The sequence below is a fragment of the Salmo trutta genome, chromosome 4 (assembly GCF_901001165.1).
Source record: "Salmo trutta chromosome 4, fSalTru1.1, whole genome shotgun sequence".
Taxonomy (NCBI): domain Eukaryota; kingdom Metazoa; phylum Chordata; class Actinopteri; order Salmoniformes; family Salmonidae; genus Salmo; species Salmo trutta.
Window position 1 is genome coordinate 68,360,145 of NC_042960.1, and position 21,944 is coordinate 68,382,088.

At 42.6% G+C, this 21,944-nt stretch overlaps 2 protein-coding genes across 3 annotated transcripts in view; both read right to left on the reverse strand.

Annotated features, from left to right (window-relative positions):
* Positions 1–1,362: 1,362 nt before the first annotated feature.
* Positions 1,363–10,352, reverse strand: LOC115191460 (tripartite motif-containing protein 16-like; the record flags this gene model as incomplete). Its single annotated transcript, XM_029749306.1, has 5 exons — positions 1,363–1,874; positions 2,111–2,170; positions 2,296–2,455; positions 2,807–3,040; positions 10,260–10,352. Coding segments are annotated over 5 exons (1,059 nt in total), but the record flags the coding sequence as incomplete, so codon positions are not given.
* Positions 10,353–13,734: 3,382 nt separating this feature from the next.
* The window catches only part of LOC115191445 (E3 ubiquitin/ISG15 ligase TRIM25-like), a 144,723-nt gene continuing 136,513 nt past the window's right edge, over positions 13,735–21,944 (reverse strand). Inside the window, exons 3-5 of one of the 2 annotated variants that reach the window (XM_029749297.1) lie at positions 16,589–16,822; positions 15,759–15,829; positions 13,735–14,245 (exon numbers count right to left, since the gene is read on the reverse strand). In XM_029749297.1, the coding sequence (XP_029605157.1) occupies positions 13,939–14,245; positions 15,759–15,829; positions 16,589–16,822 (612 nt within the window). In that variant the 3' untranslated portion in view covers positions 13,735–13,938. Of the gene's footprint in view, positions 14,246–15,758; positions 15,830–16,588; positions 16,823–21,944 lie in introns of those variants that run through there. The other variant, XR_003877671.1, reaches the window with a different exon arrangement.

A 21,944-nucleotide genomic window follows, 5' to 3' on the forward strand; every position in this document is an offset into this window, starting at 1 on the left:
AAGATGTTCAGGGGAATTACTGTCTCTGTTCCAAATGGTTCCCATTTCCCTACGTTGTGAAACATTTGACCCAAAGATGAAGGCTGAGACTATTTAACTGTATAATAGAACAATCCTTAATACAAGCAGCTGCAGGGAGATCTACCTCTGATTTCACAGGGAAGAACTAGAAGAGTAAATGGTTCCATGTCTCTGATATAGTGGGAGGTGATGATACAATCATATTGTTACACAACAGTTGTTTATACAGCAACAGTTCCAGAACTCTATGGCCTTGTATCAGGGTGCAGACATAACAGGAGTCTATGAGAGGCAGAACATCACAGTCCAACACAGTACATGTCCCTTGAAGTTACAACAGCCCAACCCAAATTACAGTGGGGGAAAAAAGTATTTGATCCCCTGCTGATTTTGTACGTTTGCCCACTGATAAAGAAAGGATCAGTCTATAATGTTAATGGTAGGTTTATTTGAACAGTGAGAGACAGGATAACAACAAAAATATCCAGAAAAACATATGTCAAAAATGTTATAAATTGATTTGCATTTTAATGAGGGAAATAAGTATTTGACCCCCTCTCAATCAGACAGATTTCTGGCTCCCAGGTGTCTTTTATACAGGTAATGAGCTGAGATTAGGAGCACACTCTTAAAATGGTGTAAAATAGTAAAATAGTCAAATGTTTGAGAAATTGAAGTTATAGCATTTTTTAGGTATTTGTATTTGGCGCCACGCTTTACCATTGGATATTGGTGAGGCGTTCCGGCTGCGGAACGTCTGTCCTTTAACCACTGAATGTGTCATCATCAGTAGGTGTTAACCACTGAATGCGTCGTCAGTAGGTGTTAACCACTGAATGCGTCGTCAGTAGGTGTTAAAACCTGTTAGGGCTAGGGGGCAGTATTTACACGGCCGGATAAAAAACGTACCCGATTTAATCTGGTTACTACTCCTACCCAGTAACTAGAATATGTTAATGAGAGTCTTGTGTTTAAAATGGTGTAAAATAGTCATATGTTTGAGAAATTGAAGTAATAGCATTTTTAAGGTTTTTGAATATCTCGCCACTCGATTCCACTGATTTCGTCCCACATACCCGAGAGAGGTTAAAATTCAAATCAGTCAGAAAAAAATCGAAGTGAAGATATATATGTACAAATCAAAATGAAAGTATTGAATTTTAATTCAGAACATCTGAAGATCAAATCAGTTAAATCATTGTACATAAAACAAAGCAGAATGAATCATCACTTCTGGGGACCATCACCACCAGCATGACTAGTATCTATGTGGACCCTACTACAGTTTAACCAGCTCAGCTATAGACTACACCAGCATGACTAGTATCTATGTGGACCCTACTACAGTTTAACCAGCTCAGCAGTACCATCGACATAAAACCCAGGATAGAGGGGCTGAGTGAATGTGGTCTGGACTCTGTGGAGGAGGGTCATTGAGTCAGAGACACTGTAGAAGGACAGAGTACCTGCCTTGTGATCCAGGTACACTCCTACTCTGGAGGACTGAGGGTCTGATACTTTAGTCTCAACATTATTGTGTCTGAACCAATAACCACCACTATAGTACTGTAAACTCCAGGACTTGTTATTGTATCCAAATTCAGTATCTGACTCTGTTCTGCTAATGTCTTTATATGAGACTGCTGTTTCAACCCACTCCCCACTCCACTCCACCTCCCAGTAACAGCGTCCAGACAGACCCTCTCTACACAGAACCTGCCACTGGTTGGTGAATCTGTCTGGATGGTCAGGATATGGTTGGTCTTGGTCTGTACAGGTCACCTTTCTGTTCCCTTCAGACAGAGAGAGGCGTGTGTATGCTGTGTTTGGGTCCAGTGTGAGCTGACAGGAATCTGGGAGAAGAGCAGAGCAGAGACCAATGAGGGGAGTCAGAACAACAAGTTAAGTCAGATACTGTATCTACCCTGTCTTTAATTAGAGCACAGCAGAGATCAAATCAGAGAAATATGAGGAGTCAGATAGATACCCAGTCTTTGATTAGATCTACTATTGCTATATATTTCTAGAGGGATTGTTAGGAGTGTCAGTAAAAAGAGACTGTTAGTTACTTCACAAAAAAGAGACTCACATTGTAACAACTGTTCTCTGGTCTTGGGCTCTGGAGGCAGTACAACCTCCACTATATTCACTACAGACACACAAATACATTGACAGAGAGAGGGAATGTTATCATCATACCATATTCCACATGTATATGACTAGTAGGGAACTTTCAATGGTCTAAAGTTGATGTTCTTATTGTTTTCAACACACCTGTAGTGGATATCTTGGTCCATTCTCCTTTAAGGAAGTCTTCTAGTTTCTCTCTCAGTTCAGACACAGTCTTACTCACATCTCCAAAGTACTGAAGAGGACAGACAACGATGCTGGGTAAGTCTGAAGACACAATGATACTGGAGAGAGACGGAAAACTCTGGAGACAGAGAGAGAGACCGAGGGAGGGAGTGAGACACACAGAGAGGGAGAGAGAGAGGGACAGAGAGAGAGAGAGAGGGACGGATAGAGAGAGAGAGGGACAACGAGAGAGAGAGAGACGGACAGAGAGAGAGGGACGGACAAAGAGAGAGAGGGCGGACAGAGAGAGAGAGGGAGGACAGAGAGAGAGAGGGCGGACAGAGAGAGGGACGGACAGACAGAGGGAGAGGGACGGACAGACAGAGGGAGAGACAGGGACAGAGAGACAGACAGGACAGCATAATGATTGAAATGAATAGTTTCACATTAAGTTAATTTCATATCACATGTAACAATGCAGTTTAGTTACCTGGAGGAAATGGATGTGATCCTCTGTGTGTGAGAGCTGCTCCAGCTCAGTGCTTCTCTTCCTCAGCTCAGCTATCTCCTGCTTCAGTTGCTCCAGGAGTCCTTCAGCTTGACTCACTTGAGCCTTCTCTTGGGCTCTGATCAGCTCCTTCACCTGAGAGCTCCTTCTCTCAATGGAGCGAATCAGCTCAGTAAAGATCTGATCACTGTCCTCCACTGCTGCCTGTGCAGAGCGCTGTTGAGAGAGAGACAGAGAGAGAGAGACAGAGAGAGAGAGACAGAGGGAGAGAGACAGAGAGACAGAGAGAGACAGAGAGAGAGAGACAGTGAGAGACAGAGAGAGACAGACAGAGAGAGACAGAGAGAGACAGAGAGAGACAGAGAGAGAGAGACAGAGAGAGACAGAGAGAGACAGAGACAGAGAGAGACAGAGAGAGAGAGACAGTATGTACAGTAGCCTTTGCACCTCATTGAGTCAGAACGATGCCACCCTGCTTTCCATATCCACCAGGCCTTGTCCCCCTCCTGGACAGGCAGGTACAGAACACCGCTTGGCCCTGCTCTACTCTCCTCCCTCCTGGTCCCCCCTCCAGTAGCCTGCCCCGTAGCAGAGCTAGACCCAGCCTCTGTCCCCTGAGTCCTAGTAGGCTGGACAATAGAACGAGTCAAAACGGCCAAAGAACGTTGTCTGAGCTGGAACACTAGCGAGGCCATAGCAAATGAATTGAAACGAACCTTCACAGAGCCTCTTCTGACTGGAATGATCCTTAGAATTCCATTTCCCCTAAATGGCATCAAAAAATTACACCTTTTTATTTGACCACTAAAACCTGTTCTTAGGACCAAACTGAAAAATAACAACTGGTGTAGAAAGTAAACATCCGCACCTCGATGGTGCCAAGTGTGTTTATGTCTGCATTACCTGGAAGTAGGAAAAAACGGGCAACTTCTGACTATTTCTGGTCTAGTGTTCGATGACAGCAGAGGACGCTGCCCAACCTTATGTCATTAGAAAAAGGAGATTCTCCTGATTAAAATGGTGTCCGACATGAAAACATCTAAATTTACACATTGTGAGATATTTAGTGAAATAAACAGACATACCATAACTAAGCTGCTTAAACTAACATCATTAGAAATAATAGGTTATCCTGATTAAAATGGTGTAGAACTTCAAACCATTAAAATAAATACATCTATTAGAGATAATTGGAGAAATAGACATGTCCCTATTTCCCCAAAACAATGGCAGTCTGAAAGTTATAACAGCAGGCTTTTATTTAACCAGCTTACCATTTATCTACTACCATTTCACTTTGTGTTTAACATTTAGTGGTTTGTAATCTAGTGGTTAAGAACGTTGGGCAGTAATTGAAAGGTGGCTGGTTCGAATCCCCGAGCAGACTAGGTCAAAAATCTGTAAATCGCCTTTTTTAGGCAGATTTGGGCTCTTAACCCTAGTGGCTCTGGATAAGAGTGTCTGCTACATGACTCACATATAAATGTAAACTAGGCCTCTGTGAAAGGTCAGCAGGTAGTCTAGTGGTTAGAGCGTTTGGCCGGGCAGCAGGTAGCCTAGTGGTTAGAGCGTTTGGCCGGGCAGCAGGTAGCATAGTGGTTATAGCGTTTGGCCAGGCAGCAGGTAGCCTAGTGGTTAGAGCTTTGTGCCAGTAACTGAAAGGTTGCTGGATTGAATCCCTGAGCTGACAAGGTATAAATCTGTCGTTCTGCCCCTGAACAAGGCAGTTAACCTATTGTTCCCTGGTAGGCCATCATTGAAAATAAGAATTTGTTCTTAACTAGTTAAATAAAGATTACATTTAAAATGTAACTTATTAACTTTTCATTATTCACAGACAGACTCCTCTGAAGGCAGGCAGGCAGCACACTCCTGAAAACTGCTCAGCAAAGCAAAGTCTCTTTTGAGAGCTACCAGATTAATATTAAAAAAGCTCATTTTCAGTGTCTGTGTCCAGTGTCTGTGTTTATATGTTAAAACCTCTTAACGTACGTTAAGGATAGGGGGCGCTACAGCGAATTTTGAAAAAAATACGTGCCCATTTTAAACAGCCTCCTACTCAAACTCAGAAGCTACGATATGCATATAATTAGTAGCTGTGGATAGAAAACACCCCAAAGTTTCTAAAACTGTTTGAATGGTGTCTGTGAGTATAACAGAACTCATATGGCAGTCAAAACCCCGAGACAGATCCTAACAGAAAGTGGAAGTCTGATTTGTGGACTCACCTTCAGTACTTTGCCTATAAAACACACAGTGAGTTAGGATTAACTTCCTAAGGATTCCACTAGATGTCACCAGTCTTTACAAAGTGGTTTGAGTCTTCTATGGTACAAACTGACCCAAAGAGAGGCTTTGGAACTTGGTCACAGGGGGAGGGCCATTACAATTATGATGCGGGCGCCCCTGGCTACCCTCCCCTTTCGAAACATTTAGTAAGACAATGCAATCGTGTCCCTTGAATATTATTGAAGCTCTGGTTGAAAAAGGCCCTAAAGATTTATGTTATACAACGTTTGAACAAACTTAAATATATATTTTTTGCACATTCGTGACGACAAGTCCCGCGCACTACGGTACATTTTGAGTAGCCTTCGGAACGCGCTAAAAAGAAGAAGCTATTGGGATATAAATTATTAACTTTTTTGAACAAAACTACATTTGTTGTGGACCTGGGATTCACGAGATGTTAATCTATAATTCTTTGAATGACAATATTACATTTTAAAATGTTTTCGAATAGTAATTTAGTAAATTGTAGCGCTAATTCACCGGATGCATTTGAGGGAAAATATTTTCTCAACGTCACGCGCCGATGTAAAATGCTGTTTTTATATATAAATATGAACTTTATTGAACAAAAGAATGCATGTATTGTGTAACATGATGTCCTAGGAGTGTCATCTGATGAAGATTGCCAAAGGTTAGTGCTGCATTTAGCTGTGTTTTGGTTATTTGTGACGCATGTGTTTGGTCGGAAAATGGCGATGTGGCTACTTTGACGATGTACACCTCTAACATAATGTAATGTTTTGCTTTTGCTGTAAAGCCTTTTTGAAATCGGACAACGTGGTTCGATTCAGGAGAGGTGTATATATAAAACGGTATAAAATAGTCCTATGTTTGAGAAGAAAAAAAATATAAAATTTTGTTATGGTTCGGTTATGAATATGGCGATATGATTTTTCACTGGATGTTGATCCCGCATGCGGGACGAGCGCTTAATTAAGGGAGTTTTACTTTGGCAGATAATGTCACCCATTTAAATATATACATTTTAATATAATTAACTAAATGTATGATGTTTTTGGTTTATGTCAGTTTCATTATGCTATAAATGGTTATTTTATGGCTGTTAGTGATAAAATGGACTCTAACACTTTATGTTTTGCAATTCTGAGTAATTACTACTTTAGTAAGGATATACACTTTATTCAGTACTGCTGGTAATGCTAAATAATTCCAATAGATGGTAGCATAAAACAGTTCAGATTAGTTTAGGTCAAGTACAAGTATTCAACTCAACAAGCCCCTCCAAAAGCTTGTTCCGTCTGCGAGCAGCGAGCACTCTGCCTTCTCCCACAAGAGAGGGGCATGTTGAGGTACATTTACTAACCGTGAGGGCTGCATGATGTCATTTATTGTCGGGCTGGAAGATGCATCGTCTTTTCTATTCCGAAGCTGTTTACTCCCAATATGACATGTTAATTTTCCCTGTAGCTCAGTTGGTAGAGCATGGTGTTTGCGACGCATGGTGTTTGCCAGGTTTGTGGGTTCGATTCCCACAGGGCCACTATGATTATTATTATTTTTTTTAATGTAGGAAATGAAAATTAAATGTATGCATTCACTACTGTAAGTAGCTCTGGATAAGAGCATCTGCTAAGTGACTAAAATGTAAAAATGTTATAATGCATGTTTACTAGGGTTGAGGTCAGCACATCTGACTAGTGGTTATTTGACCAGGGTTCAATACCTGCTATAGTTAATATTGTTTTGATCACCCAAAAGCAACACAGGACTAACAAGAGATATATAGCTAACTGTAAAGTAATGAGTGACCATTTTAGAAAATCATGGGACATATAGTCTTTGGTTGCATGCTATTTTATGTCAATCATATTGCTGCTTGTAGCCTATAACTGATGCTTCTTGGTCTTATGCTGCCATCTATTGGAAATATTTTTCCAATTAAAAGTTATTAATTCACGTAAAGACATTGATGAGGCAGCTGAGAAATAAAGTGTATTTAATTCGAGAGATCAGTCTCAAACCTGCCCCACCTATCCCACGCCAATTGCTGGTGTAACCGATGTGAAATGGCTAGTTAGTTAGCGGTGGTGCGCGCTAATAGCGTTTCAATCGGTGACGTCACTCGCTCTGAGACCTTGATGTGGTGGCTCTGCAAGGTCCTCGGCTTTTGTGGCGCGATGGGTAACGATGCGTGGGGTGTCAGTTGTTGATGTGTGCAGAGGGTCCCTGGTTCAAGGTTGGGGCGAGGAGAGGGACGGAAGCTGTATATTGATGATGTTGACACGGATCATTGGGTTCTAAAAAATAAACCCTAAAGAACTAGAAAAAACATTTGGAAAAAATGCAAAAAAAGAATAGTACCCCTCCTCAAGAACCACAAAACCCTCACACAACACCTTCTTCTTCTATGATATAATGGTGGTCTGCAAACCAACGTTAAAGGTGCATGGCGCCACCTACTGTGCTGGAGTGTGTTCAATCACGGTTTACACCATTTCTAAATCCTCCTACCTAACTCAGTACTTCTGAGAAAATAAAAAAGAGTCCTACTAACTTCTAATAGACCCTCCCCCATCCCCCAAATCCCTTCCAAACCCCCCAACCCCATCCAACCTCAATGACCCTACACTTCAATCTTTCCCTCTCTTCAACATCCTTACAACAATATAACAACACATGCTCCACCGTTTCATTGACAATACCCTCCAGACACAAACCATTCACATGCTGCCAACCAGATGTAAGGACCAGTTCAATGTACAATGTCCTACACACAATCGAGTAAACACCACCTCTTCCTTCCTAATCTGACCTTTGAACCTTGGTCCACCTACCTTTAGAGGACATATAAATGCCGTCCCTTGTGCTCAGAGTCCCATCTATTCTGCCACACATCTATCAAAATGTCTCTGATCTTACATTTGTCCTCACCTCTACCCAGTGGAACATTAATATATATTATATCTTGTTTTAAAGCTGTTTTAGATAACTGGTCTACAATTTCATTCCCTTCCACACCTGAATGTGCTGGGACCCAGCAGAATCTCACTACTACACCCATTCTCTCATTTCTCCATAATAACATTGATATCTACAACTGTCCAACCGAAACCACTGCCTTGTCTACTAGTATATTCCCAACAGTCATCTAGAACAGTAGCAGAGGGATGCTCAACCTCACAGCCTTGCAACCCAATAAGATAATGACAATTTATTACGCCGTATACCCAAAGGCATCTCACCTGCCTCCACTAGTAAGACACATACAGATGTTGATTTAAATGCACCAATACATATCCTTAAAGCTATATACTGGATTCTGTCCAGCTTAAGTCTTTGCCGCTGTTCCATAAACTATACACCCGTAATCAATTGTTGTCCTGATCAGAGCTCTGTAAATATCCATCAACGATTGTCTGTCAGCACCCCATTCATAACGAGACCCACACAACCAACTACCACGAGAGTGATGGAATGAGAGATTGAGACATCGTTACAACACTGTACATAGACATAGTATAACGTTTCTTCTTCTTTGGAGTTTAACAGTGGTTGGCATCCAATATGTTGTATTACTGCCCCCAACTGGACTATAATATAAATCTACTTTACTTTGTCATACAAAATGGGAAAAGGAACATTTCATATTTTTTCAAATAAAAAAACACCCTTCAAACTAACCCTACACTCATTAAAAACCCACTACCCCATTCCACTACTTTGACCCTATCTGCTACTGCACCATGCCAACGACCTGGGAGGACGGGACACCACCACTCAACACACCCTGGAACTCTTCTGAAGTCAAATCTCATATGACCAAATACTTCTCTGCAGCTGCCACCACAACATCTATTGTCTGTGATTTACGTTCCATTTCTGCGGTACAGTTGATAACCATTGCTATGAACGCTAAGAAGCCAACCTTACTGAAGCTTATATCACTCATTGGCAAATTCCTCCGTGCTGGAACAGATCTACTACTCACAGGGATCCTCTCAGGATCCATCACCCTTGACCCATCCTCCTCTACTTTCTTTACTGCCTCAGCATACGACACCTTCTGCATTACTCTGACTCTAGCCACCTCAACCTACCTCTCTCTCACCGGACACTTCCAATCCCCAGCAACATGGACACCACTAAAGTTGACACACCCAACCTTATCCACCGAAACTACACAATCCTCTATCCCATGACCTCCTGCACACTTCCCACATCTTGGAATCTCCCTCCTACAAACTGCTGCAACATGACCATAAACTTAGTACCTGCCACTCCTTTCTATGGTGTCCTGTTCCTGAGAGCAAAGCAAGAAACAGAACTTGACCCAAGTTGCGTGACACGGAGCGACCACTCCCTCTGGTTAGAAGAAACACAAACAAATATCACAAGTCCACTACAGGTTAGCTTCACTGATTCAACGGCACCCAACTCCTTTCCCACCCACCCTGAAACCACAAATGGATCTGCCAAAAGGTATGGATCCACTTTCTCCAAAAATGTAACTCCTACTGCACCAGATTCTTCTTTATCATGTCCATTGATGCCAGGCTCTGGTTCTGAGCTCTTCACCACACCTTCTACCTCACTTAACTCTCCATCATTCATTTCCATTTCACCTCCAGAACTCAGTCTGGCGCACGGCTCTCTCTGTTTGCTCTTGAATTATAACATTTGAAATGTCTCTATTCCATTGAAACTTTTGTGAGTGTAATGTATACTGTTCATTTCTGGTTGTTAATTTCACTTTTGTTAATTATCTATTTCACTTGCTTTGCCAGTGTAAACATATGTTTCCCATGTCAATAAAGACCTTTGAATTGAATTGAGAAAGAGAGAGAGAGAGAGAGAGAGCTCCATGTTAATGTATAGGGGACATGAGTCAGTCATGGTTACTCATGGTTATGTGATGAGGTAGCCCCGCCTGCGACTTCTAAATCAGTGTCGGCCCAATAGGGAATGTTCTCTTGGTGTAATGGTCAAGATGTTGGTTTATCCTACGGTAGACCTGGGTTCATATCATATCCCATCAGTTACATTAAGCAGTCTCATAGGGGTCCAGACATAATGGGATTGGAGAAGGTCCCCTCTCTCTCTCTCTCTCTCTCTCTCTCTCTCTCTCTCTCTGAATGGAGGACAGAAGTGAAATGGTGTGTCTCCTCTGGTCAACAATACTCACCTTGAGCGACTCCACAGCCTGTTGGAGCTCCTTCAGCCTCTTCTCTCTCTCCTGGAATCTCTGCTGGACCTTCTGCTGACTCATCCCCAGCTGCCTCTGTGGAGAATCACTCTTCAATGAGCTATCAAGCTTTATTAGTCCAGTAGATCAATAGTATAGTAATGTGACATAGGGTCCATAGAGAGGAAGGATTCAAATGTATCTCTGTGAAATTATATTATTACGTTGCTATGTGAATGATTATAGTTTTAACAGTGGACGAAAATCTATCAAGAGGTTGAGACTGAACTTTGGACTCATTAAAGGCCATTCAGAATGATAATAGTGTTTGACTTTAGAAAATGGTGATACATTTGGAGAATCTGGGTTAACATATCTATATACTCAAGGTTTGTGTTCATATTTGTTTGAGTTTTGAGCTGAGTCTCACAGTAAGAGGCCAGACATGCCAGACAGGACATGAGGGCTTTCTGCTTTCTGGTTTCTGATGCGTTTCCCAGCAGCTTCTTGGTCAAAGCACTATTATAACACAGTGTTATTACAAATCCATATTGACATGGAAAGGAACCATGATTAATGTCTATGTAACAGTCTGACACTGTGATAGATCACTCTGTTACATTGACATGGAAAGGAACCATGATTAATGTCTATTTAACAATTCATATCATTGAAGGGAATTAATCTGCTGGGAAACGCGTCAACAATTCATATCATTGAAGGGAATTCATCTGTTGTCCTGAACCTTATTTTACAATTTCACTATTTGAAGTCATTAATCCTGTACTCACAACTCTGTCTGAAAACACCCTAAGAGATCCAGATCAGTGATTCTGCACCTTGCCTTGCTCAATCTGACCCCTTAAACAAACTGATGTCTGTTTCTCACTATAGAGCAGAGTCAAGCCAAGCAGGGCCAAACTGGCCTGGTTACACATCCACCATAGTTGCTGGAACTGAAATATAAAATATCACAGCCAGTACAGTTGGGGCCCTATTGTGTGAATCAGGCTTGATTGTTGTTGTCCCCTGCAGGTGATGAGAACAGCAGTACCCTAAGGTCTCTGTATTACCCCCCGGTGAGGAGTGACTGGGTGAAGGAGGGCCAGCTGTGCTGTAGAGAACACTGACTACGGCAGCATCACCCTGGTCTTCTAGAACCAAGAGGGTGTCCTGCAGGTAAACAAGACACCACTGAATCCTCTGGTCTTCTAGAACCAAGAGGGTGGCCTGCAGGTAAACAAGACACCACTGAATCCTCTGGTCTTCTAGAACCAAGAGGGTGTCCTGCAGGTAAACAAGACACCACTGAATCCTCTGGTTTTCCAGAACCAAGAGGGTGGCCTGCAGGTAAACAAGACACACACTGAATCCTCTGGTCTTCTAGAACCAAGAGGGTGTCCTGCAGGTAAACAAGACACCACTGAATCCTCTGGTCTTCTAGAACCAAGAGGGTGGCCTGCAGATAAACAAGACACCTCTGAATCCTCTGGTCTTCTAGAACCAAGAGGGTGACCTGCAGATAAACAAGACACCACTGAATCCTCTGGTCTTCTAGAACCAAGAGGGTGGCCTGCAGGTAAACAAGACACCACTGAATCCTCTGGTCTTCTAGAACCAAGAGGGTGTCCTGCAGGTAAACAAGACACCACTGAATCCTCTGGTTTTCCAGAACCAAGAGGGTGGCCTGCAGGTAAACAAGACACACACTGAATCCTCTGGTCTTCTAGAACCAAGAGGGTGTCCTGCAGGTAAACAAGACACCACTGAATCCTCTGGTCTTCTAGAACCAAGAGGGTGGCCTGCAGATAAACAAGACACCTCTGAATCCTCTGGTCTTCTAGAACCAAGAGGGTGACCTGCAGATAAACAAGACACCTCTGAATCCTCTGGTCTTCTAGAACCAAGAGGGTGACCTGCAGGTAAACAAGACACAACTGAATCCTCTGGTCTTCTAGAACCAAGAGGGTGGCCTGCAGGTAAACAAGACACCACTGAATCCTCTGGTCTTCTATTAGGGGCAGGATTTTTCCTGGCTACGTCTCCTTGCAGTAAAAAGATTTCAAATGATATTTGAATACAGGGTCGTATTCATTAGAGAACACTGTAGCAAAACACTTAGCAACACTTAGTTTTTAGTTCAGTTAGTCCCTCCCTGTTTCAGTTGATTTTCTTCAGTTTGGTGCCTAGTGAATATGACTCAGGTCTCCATGGAAACATCAATGTAAATTCACCTTTGATTTTTACTCCTCACTTTCCCTTTCAGGTCCATAGGGTTTTACTGCCCCCTGCTGGAGACTGGAGCACACTGCAGTCCCTGGCTTTCTTTGTGCAGCTGGAGGATCAGCCAATCATCAATACAGGTATGGATACTGTATGTAGAACCATAGTAAAGCCCAGTATGGACTATCAATACAGATACTGTATGTAGAACCATAGTAAAGCCCAGTATGGACTATCAATACAGATACTGTATGTAGAACCATAGTAAAGCCCAGTATGGACTATCAATACAGATACTGTATGTAGAACCATAGTAAAGCCCAGTATGGACTATCAATACAGATACTGTATGTAGAACCATAGTAAAGCCCAGTATGGACTATCAATACAGATACTGTATGTAGAACCATAGTAAAGTCCAGTATGGACTATCAATACAGATACTGTATGTGGAACCATAGTAAAGCCCAGTATGGACAATCAATACAGAGACTGTATGTAGAACCATAGTAAAGCCCAGTATGGACTATCAATACAGATACTGTATGTAGAACCACAGTAAAGTCCAGTATGGACTATCAATACAGATACTGTATGTAGAACCATAGTAAAGCCCAGTATGGACTATCAATACAGATACTGTATGTAGAACCACAGTAAAGTCCAGTATGGACTATCAATACAGATACTGTATGTAGAACCATAGTAAAGCCCAGTATGGACTATCAATACAGATACTGTATGTAGAACCATAGTAAAGTCCAGTATGGACTATCAATACAGGTACTTTATGTAGAACCGTAGTAAAGTCCAGTATGGATTATCAATACAAAGTGACCATTTAGGACGAGGCCCAGTTCAATGAGAGGAAGTCTTAACAGAACTGGGGGATGACAGACATGAAGTGGGAGGGTGGAGATCTAATATGTTTTTGTGCCAAACACTAAAGCATGATATGGTAATAAATCTACACCCTATTCCCTATGTAGAACACTACTTTAGACCTGGTCAGAAGCACCGTAGTGCACTACATAGGGAATAGGGAACCATTTGGAACAGAGACAGTAATTCCCTTGAACATCTTTCTCTTCCTCATCTGGTTTCTTGAACAGCCCTTCACTCCTCCCCTCTTCCTCCCCTCCTCCCTTTTCATTCTATTCTATCAGCCACACCACTAGCTCACCTCCACACAATCCATTTACAAGTTAAAGACACACCTTGGAATAAATAACAAAGGACAACTATTACTAGATGAAGTTTAGTGTTGTATTTTTTATTTCCCATCACCATAAATCATATTTAATCACTGAACAGTAGCAGACCTAATTTCATCTGTTCCTGACTCTGGATAGTGGATTAAAAAGACAATCAATCTACAATGATATTAAAGTACTATTCTGAACATTACTGATATACTGAGTGGCAAGTCAAGATATCTGCTGGTTTTATTGTTTGGTCAATACCACCACCACCTGCTGGACAGGTTTAATGTTGCTGGACTGAACAGTATGGGAGGATGAAAGATGACACATTTAGGGCCGGTTTCCTGGACATCTACATTTAACACACTTTTTAGTCCAGGACTAGGATTAATCTGTGTCTGGGAAACCAGACCATATACTTTAGAAGAAAGTAAGTGATTCCAGCTTGTAGTGGGCTGACTAGTCCTGAATTGTCCTTTTGTTCCTGGACCATTTTCCATGCAGCTCCAGGTGACAGAGAACACATCAATTAGGGCCGAGCCTACAAGCTGATCAATGATACTGAGGAGAATTACATAGAGACAGAGAACCAACTGAGAAAACATATCAATGGTTCTGAATGACAACCAATATACATCAACACCATACATCATGATTCATGGAAATGGACAAGATTAAAACATTGTATTTTATCATATATTAACACCTTAAATCTCTTAAAATTCAAATCTGCCAGAAAAAATCTAAGTGAAAGTATATATGTACAAATAATTTTAATTCAGAACATCTGATGATCAAATCAGTTAAATCATTGTACATAAAACAGAGTAGAATGAATCATCACATCTGGGGACCATCACCACCAGCATGACTAGTATCTATGTGGACCCTACTACAGTTTAACCAGCTCAGCTATAGACTACACCAGCTTGACTAGTATCTATGTGGACCCTACTACAGTTTAACCAGCTCAGCTATAGACTACACCAGCATGACTAGTATCTATGTGGACCCTACTACAGTTTAACCAGCTCAGCTATAGACTACACCAGCATGACTAGTATCTATGTGGACCCTACTACAGTTTAACCAGGTCAGCTATAGACTACACCAGCATGACTAGTATCTATGTGGACCCTACTACAGTTTAACCAGCTCAGCTATAGACTACACCAGCATGACTAGTATCTATGTGGACCCTACTACAGTTTAACCAGCTCAGCTATAGACTACACCAGCATGACTAGTATCTATGTGGACCCTACTACAGTTTAACCAGCTCAGCTATAGACTACACCAGCATGACTAGTATCTATGTGGACCCTACTACAGTTTAACCAGCTCAGCTATAGACTACACCAGCATGACTAGTGTCTATGTGGACCCTACTACAGTTTAACCAGCTCAGCTATAGACTACACCAGCATGACTAGTATCTATGTGGACCCTACTACAGTTTCACCAGCTCAGCTATAGACTACACCAGCATGACTAGTATCTATGTGGACCCTACTACAGTTTCACCAGCTCAGCTATAGACTACACCAGCATGACTAGTATCTATGTGGACCCTACTACAGTTTAACCAGCTCAGCTATAGACTACACCAGCATGACTAGTATCTATGTGGACCCTACTACAGTTTAACCAGCTCAGCAGTACCAGAGAGCCAAAACCCAGGATAGAGGGGCTGAGTGAATGTGGTCTGGACTCTGTGGAGGAGGGTCATTGTGTCAGAGACCCTGTAGAAGGACAGAGTACCTGCCTTGTGATCCAGGTACACTCCTACTCTGGAGGACTGAGGGTCTGATACTTTAGTCTTAACATTATTGTGTCTGAAACAATAATCACCACCATAGCACTCTAAACTCCAAGACTCGTTATTGTCTCCAAATCTATTACCTGTCCCTGTTCTTCTGATGTTTCTATATGAGACTGCTGTATAAACATTACCACTCCACTCCACCTCCCAGTAACAGCGTCCAGACAGACCCTCTCTACACAGAACCTGACAGCATTTGGTGAATCTGTCTGGATTGCCAGGATGTGATTGGTACTCATTTCTATATGACACCTTTCTTTCGCCTTCAGACAGAGAGAGGAATGGGCCTGTAGTGTTTGGGTCCAGTGTGAGCTGACAGGAATCTGGGAGAAGAGCAGAGCAGAGACCAATGAGGGGAGTCAGAACAATAAGTTAAGTCAGATACTGTATCTACCCTGTCTTTGATTAGAGCACAGCAGAGATCAAATCAGAGAAATATGAGGAGTCAGATAGATACCCAGTCTTTGATTAGATCTACTATTGCTATATATTTCTAGAGGGATTGTTAGGAGTGTCAGTAAAAAGAGACTGTTAGTTACTTCACAATAAAGAGACTCACATTGTAACAACTGTTCTCTGGTCTTGGGCTCTGGAGGCTGTAAAACATCCACTATATTCACTACAGACACACAAACACATTGACAGAGAGAGGGAATGTTATCATCATACCATATTCCACATGTATATGACTAGTAGGGAACTTTCAATGGTCTAAAGTTAATGTTCTTATTGTTTTCAACACACCTGTATTGGAGATCTTGGTACATTCTCCTTTAAGTAAGTCTTCTAGTTTCTCTCTCAGTTCAGACACAGTCTTACTCACATCTCCAAAGTACTGAAGAGGACGGACAGAGAGAGAGAGACGGACAGAGAGAGAGAGGGACAGAAAGAAAGAGAGAGAGGGACGGACAGAGAGAGAGAGGGACGGACAGAGAGAGAGGGACGGACAGAGAGAGAGGGACGGACAGAGAGGGACAAAGAGAGAGAGGGACAGAGAGACAGACAGGACAACATATTGATTGAGATGAATAGTTTCACATTAAGTTAATTTCATATCACATGTAACAAGACAGTTTAGTTACCTGGAGGAAATGGATGTGATCCTCTGTGTGTGAGAGCTGCTCCAGCTCAGTGCTTCTCTTCCTCAGCTCAGCTATCTCCTGCTTCAGTTGCTCCAGGAGTCCTTCAGCTTGACTCACTTGAGCCTTCTCTTGGGCTCTGATCAGCTCCTTCACCTCAGAGCTCCTTCTCTCAATGGAGCGGATCATCTCAGTAAAGATCTGATCACTGTCCTCCACTGCTGACTGTGCAGAGCGCTGTTAAGAGAGAGAGAGACAGAGAGAGAGAGAGAGACACTGACTTGTCATCCTCACACCCCCCCTAAAAATAAAAAAAACAGCCCCTCCTCTCCAGCCGTACAGACAGCCCCTCCTCTCCAGCCGTACAGACAGCCCCTCCTCTCCAGCCATATAGACAGCCCCTCCTCTCCAGCCGTACAGACAGCCCCTCCTCTCCAGCCGTACAGACAGCCCCTCCTCTCCAGCCGTACAGACAGCCCCTCCTCTCCAGCCGTACAGACAGCCCCTCCTCTCCAGCCGTACAGACAGCCCCTCTTCTCCAGCCGTACAGACAGCCCCTCCTCTCCAGCCGTACAGACAACCCCTCCTCTCCAGCCGTACAGACAGCCCCCCTGAGCCCCCATACCTCCTGAAACATCTCTACAATGTTGATCATTTTGTAAAACTCAAACTCAACCCTACGGCGTCAACAGTAACGGCATTACCCTGGCAACACAGAAAAAAACTGATGAACAGTCTGTCATTGTAGAAAACGGACACCCCTCCCCAACTCCCAGGTCAACCCGAGCCAACCAGCTATTGGTGTCCAGGGCTCCATGAAATACCCTCCACTGATGACCCCTGACCTTTCCAGCACTGGGAGCTTATAGAGCACCCTCCACCTATACCCTGCCATGCTCTCAGCCCCCACAACCCCCTGCCACTGATGCCCCTTGACTCCCGCTAAGCCCACCTCTGTACGGTACAGTAGCCTCTGTGCTGCTTTGAGTCAGAATGCTGCCACCCTGCTCTCCAGGTCCACCAAACCCAGTGATCAGTGGCTCCTCCCATACCCACGGCCCAGGCATCACACCCTCTTGTTTGGGTCTCAGCAGCTGCCAGGCCCTCAGTACTGCAGCATAGAAATCAGAGACCCCTGTTGTATTGAGTCTCTCCGGCCGCATGATGGAGTTCTGCTTATCCAACCACAAACCCAATTCCATTATCCTAAATGGCACCAAAAAATGTCAACCTTTTTATTTTACCACTAAAACCTGTTCTTAGGACCAAACTGAAAAATAACAACTGGTGTAGAAAGTAAACATCCACACCTCGATGGTGCCAAATGTGTTTATGTCTGCATTACCAGGAAGTAGGAAAAAACGGGCAACTTCTGACTATTTCTGGTCTAGTGATCGATGACAGCAGAGGACGCTGCCCAACCTTATGTCATTAGAAAGAGGAGATTCTCCTGATTAAAATGGTGTCTGACATGAATACATCAACATTTACACATTGTGAGATATTTAGTGAAATAAACAGACATACCATAACTAAGCTGCTCAAACTTACATCATTAGAAATAATAGGTAATCCTGATTTAAAATGGTGTAGAACTTCAAACCATTAAAATAAATACATCTATTACAGATAATTGGAGAAATAGACATGTCCCTATTTCCCCAAAACAATGGCAGTCTGAAAGTTATAACAGCAGTCTTTTATTTAACCAGCTTACCATTTATCTACGACCATTTGACTTTGTGTTTAACATTTAGTGGTTTGTAATCTAGTGGTTAAGAACGTTGGGCAGTAACTGAAAGGTGGCTGGTTCGAATCCCCGAGCAGACTAGGTGAAAAATCTGTAAATAGCCTTTTTTAGGCAGATTTGGGCTCTTAACCCTAGTGGCTCTGGATAAGATTGTCTGCTAAATGACTCACATGTAAACGTAAACTAGACCTCTGTGAAAAGGCAGCAGGTAGTCTAGTGGTTAGAGCGTTTGGCCGGGCAGCAGGTAGCCTAGTGGTTAGAGCGTTTGGCCGGGCAGCAGGTAGCCTAGTGGTTAGAGCGCTGGGCCGGGCAGCAGGTAGTCTAGTGGTTAGAGCGCTGGGCCGGGCAGCAGGTAGTCTAGTGGTTAGAGCGTTTGGCCGGGCAGCAGGTAGTCTAGTGGTTAGAGCGCTGGGCCGGGCAGCAGGTAGTCTAGTGGTTAGAGCGCTGGGCCGGGCAGCAGGTAGTCTAGTGGTTAGAGCGTTTGGCCGGGCAGCAGGTAGTCTAGTGGTTAGAGCGCTGGGCCGGGCAGCAGGTAGTCTAGTGGTTAGAGCGTTTGGCCGGGCAGCAGGTAGGCTAGTGGTTAGAGCGCTGGGCCGGGCAGCAGGTAGCATAGTGGTTAGAGCATTGGGCCAGTAACCGAAAGGTTAATGGATTGAATCCCCGAGCTGACAAGGTACAAATCTGCCGTTCTGCCCCTGAACAAGGCAGTTAACCCACTGTTCTCTGGTAGGCCATCATTGTAAATAAGAATTTGTTCTTACTGACTTGCCTAGTTAAATAAAGGTTACGTTTAAAATATAAAAGTTAATATAACTTATTAACTTTTCATTATTCCCAGACAGACTCCTCTGAAGGCAGGCAGGCAGCACACTCCTGAAAACTGCTCAGCAAAGCAAAGGCTCTTTTGAGAGCTACCAGATTTATATTAAAAAAGCTCATTTTCAGTGTCTGTGTCCAGTGTCTGTGTTTATTTGTTAAGTGGTTTTACTTTGGCAGATAATGTCACCCATTTAAATATATACATTTTATATAATTAACTAAATGTATGATGTTTTTGGTTTATGTCAGTTACATTATGCTATAAATGGTTATTTTATGGCTGTTAGCGATAAAATTAACTATAACACTTTATATTTTGTAATTCTGAGTAATTACTACTTTAGTAAGGATATACACTGTATTCAGTACTGCTGATAATGCTAAATAATTCCAATAGATGGCAGCATAAAACAGTTCAGATTAGTTTAGCTCAAGTACGAGTGTCCAACTCAACAAGCCCCTCCAAAAGCTTGTTCCGTCTGCGAGCAGCGAGCACTCTGCCTTCTCCCACAAGAGAGGGGCATGTTGAGGTACATTTACTAACCGTGAGGGCTGCATGATGTCATTTATTGTCGGGCTGGAAGATGCATCGTCTTTTCTATTCCGAGGCTGTTTCCTCCCAATATGACATATTAACATGATGTTATAATGCATGTTTACTAGGGTTGAGGTCAGCACATCTGACTAGTGGTTATTTGACCAGGGTTCAATACCTGCTATAGTTAATATTGTTTTGATCTCCCAAAAGCAACACAGGACTAACAAGAGATATATAGCTAACTGTAAAGTAATGAGTGACCATTTTAGAAAATCATGGGACATATAGTCTTTGGTTGCATGCTATTTTATGTAAATCATATTGCTGCTTGTAGTCTATAACTGATGCTTTGTGGTCTTATGCTGCCATCTATTGGAAATATTTACCATTTAAAAGTTATTAATTCAGGTAAAGACATTGGTGAGGCAGCTGAGAAATAAAATGTATAGTTCTATGCTACCCTACCCTAGAATTAGGATCCAGGCTAAAATAGGTTATACGAAGGGTTAGAGTTTCTGTACAGCACTTTGTGACATCTGCTGATGTAAAAAGGGCTTCATAAATACATTTGATTGATTGTTAGGTTCAGGGTATTTAAAGAGAAAAACTGTATGGGTTTATATCTCTCTTGTTCCTCCCTGTGGTCTTCTGTGGGTACTACATACCTCATTCACCACACTTGATAGACTCATAATCTGAGGTAGCAACTGAGTCAGAGCTACAAATCAATGAGCTCCACCTGTCCATTTGGTTTACAACTCAGTGAACCTGCGCAGCATTCTCTCTATTTGATGCCTACGAACCAACAGATTTCAACGATTATCATATTACCCAGCAGCCATTTAGAAACAACATATCTGTTTAAATCGGCCACATCTTGAAAAAGACGACAGGGACATACGTTTTGTTTAGGTTTTAAACCTTTTTCTGAAATAAAATATGGTTAAACATGTTTAACGTTTGATGTCTTTGCACCAACCATCTGTTCTACTCACTAACACTGTAGGTCACTACAACGTGTAACCAGGTGAACAGTGAGCTTCCTCACCAAGTAGCTGTAACCTAGTTAATAATAAGTTACCTGAGGTAAACCTACAAGGTTAACGTGGGCTGGAAGAGAATTATTTCTAAACCATAGCAAACAGCATAGCACCAACACACCCCTCACATAAATCATACTGGTAACTAGCCGGGCAACAAGACTCACCTTTTACATTACCACAACCACCGCCTTGTTCATTCTGGATACAGAGTGTATATGTTCCTCTCCCACCTGTTCACCGACCATGATCAATAATTCCTCCACACCATTCTCCAGAACGCACCTGAAGAGACAGCGTTTCTTCTCCACTCGGTTGAGGACATCACACCTCCCTAACAAACTACCCTACTCCCCCTCAACTCTAACCGATAAACAGTGGAAACCAATAAATAAACCCTTAACAACTAGAAAATACGCTAAAAGAATTGTAGCCCTCCTCAGGAACCACAAAACCCTCACACAACACCTTCTTCTTCTATGATATAATGGCGGTCCTCAAACCAACGTTAAAGGTGCATGGCGCCACCTACTGTGCTGGAGTGTGTTCAATGACGGTTTACACCATTTCTAAATCCTCCTACCTAACTCAGTACTTCTGAGAAAATAAAAGAGTCCTAACTTCTAATAGACCCTCCCAAATCCCTTCCAACCCCCCCCCCAACCCCATCCAACCTCAATGACCCTACACTTCAATATTTCCCTCTCTTCAACATCCTTACAACAATGTAACAACACATGCTCCACCGTTTCAATGACAATACCCTCCAGACACAAACCATTCACATGCTGCCAACCAGATGTAAGGACCAGTTCAATATACAATGTCCTAAACACAATCGAGTAAACACCATCTCTTCCTTCCTAATCTGACCTTTGAACCTTGGTCCACCGACCTTTAGAGGACATTTAAATGCCGTCCCTTGTGATCAGAATCCCATCTCTTCTGCCACACATCTATCAAAATGTCTCTGATCTTACATTTGTCCTCACATCTACCCAGTGGAACATTAACATATATAATATCTTGTTTTAAAGCTCTTTTAGATAACTGGTCTACAATTTCATTCCCTTCCACACCTGAATGTGCTGGGACCCAGCAGAATCTCACAACTACACCCATTCTCTCATTTCTCCATAATAACATTGATACCTACAACTGTCCAACCAAAACCACTGTCTTGTCTACTAGTATATTCCCAACAGTCATCTA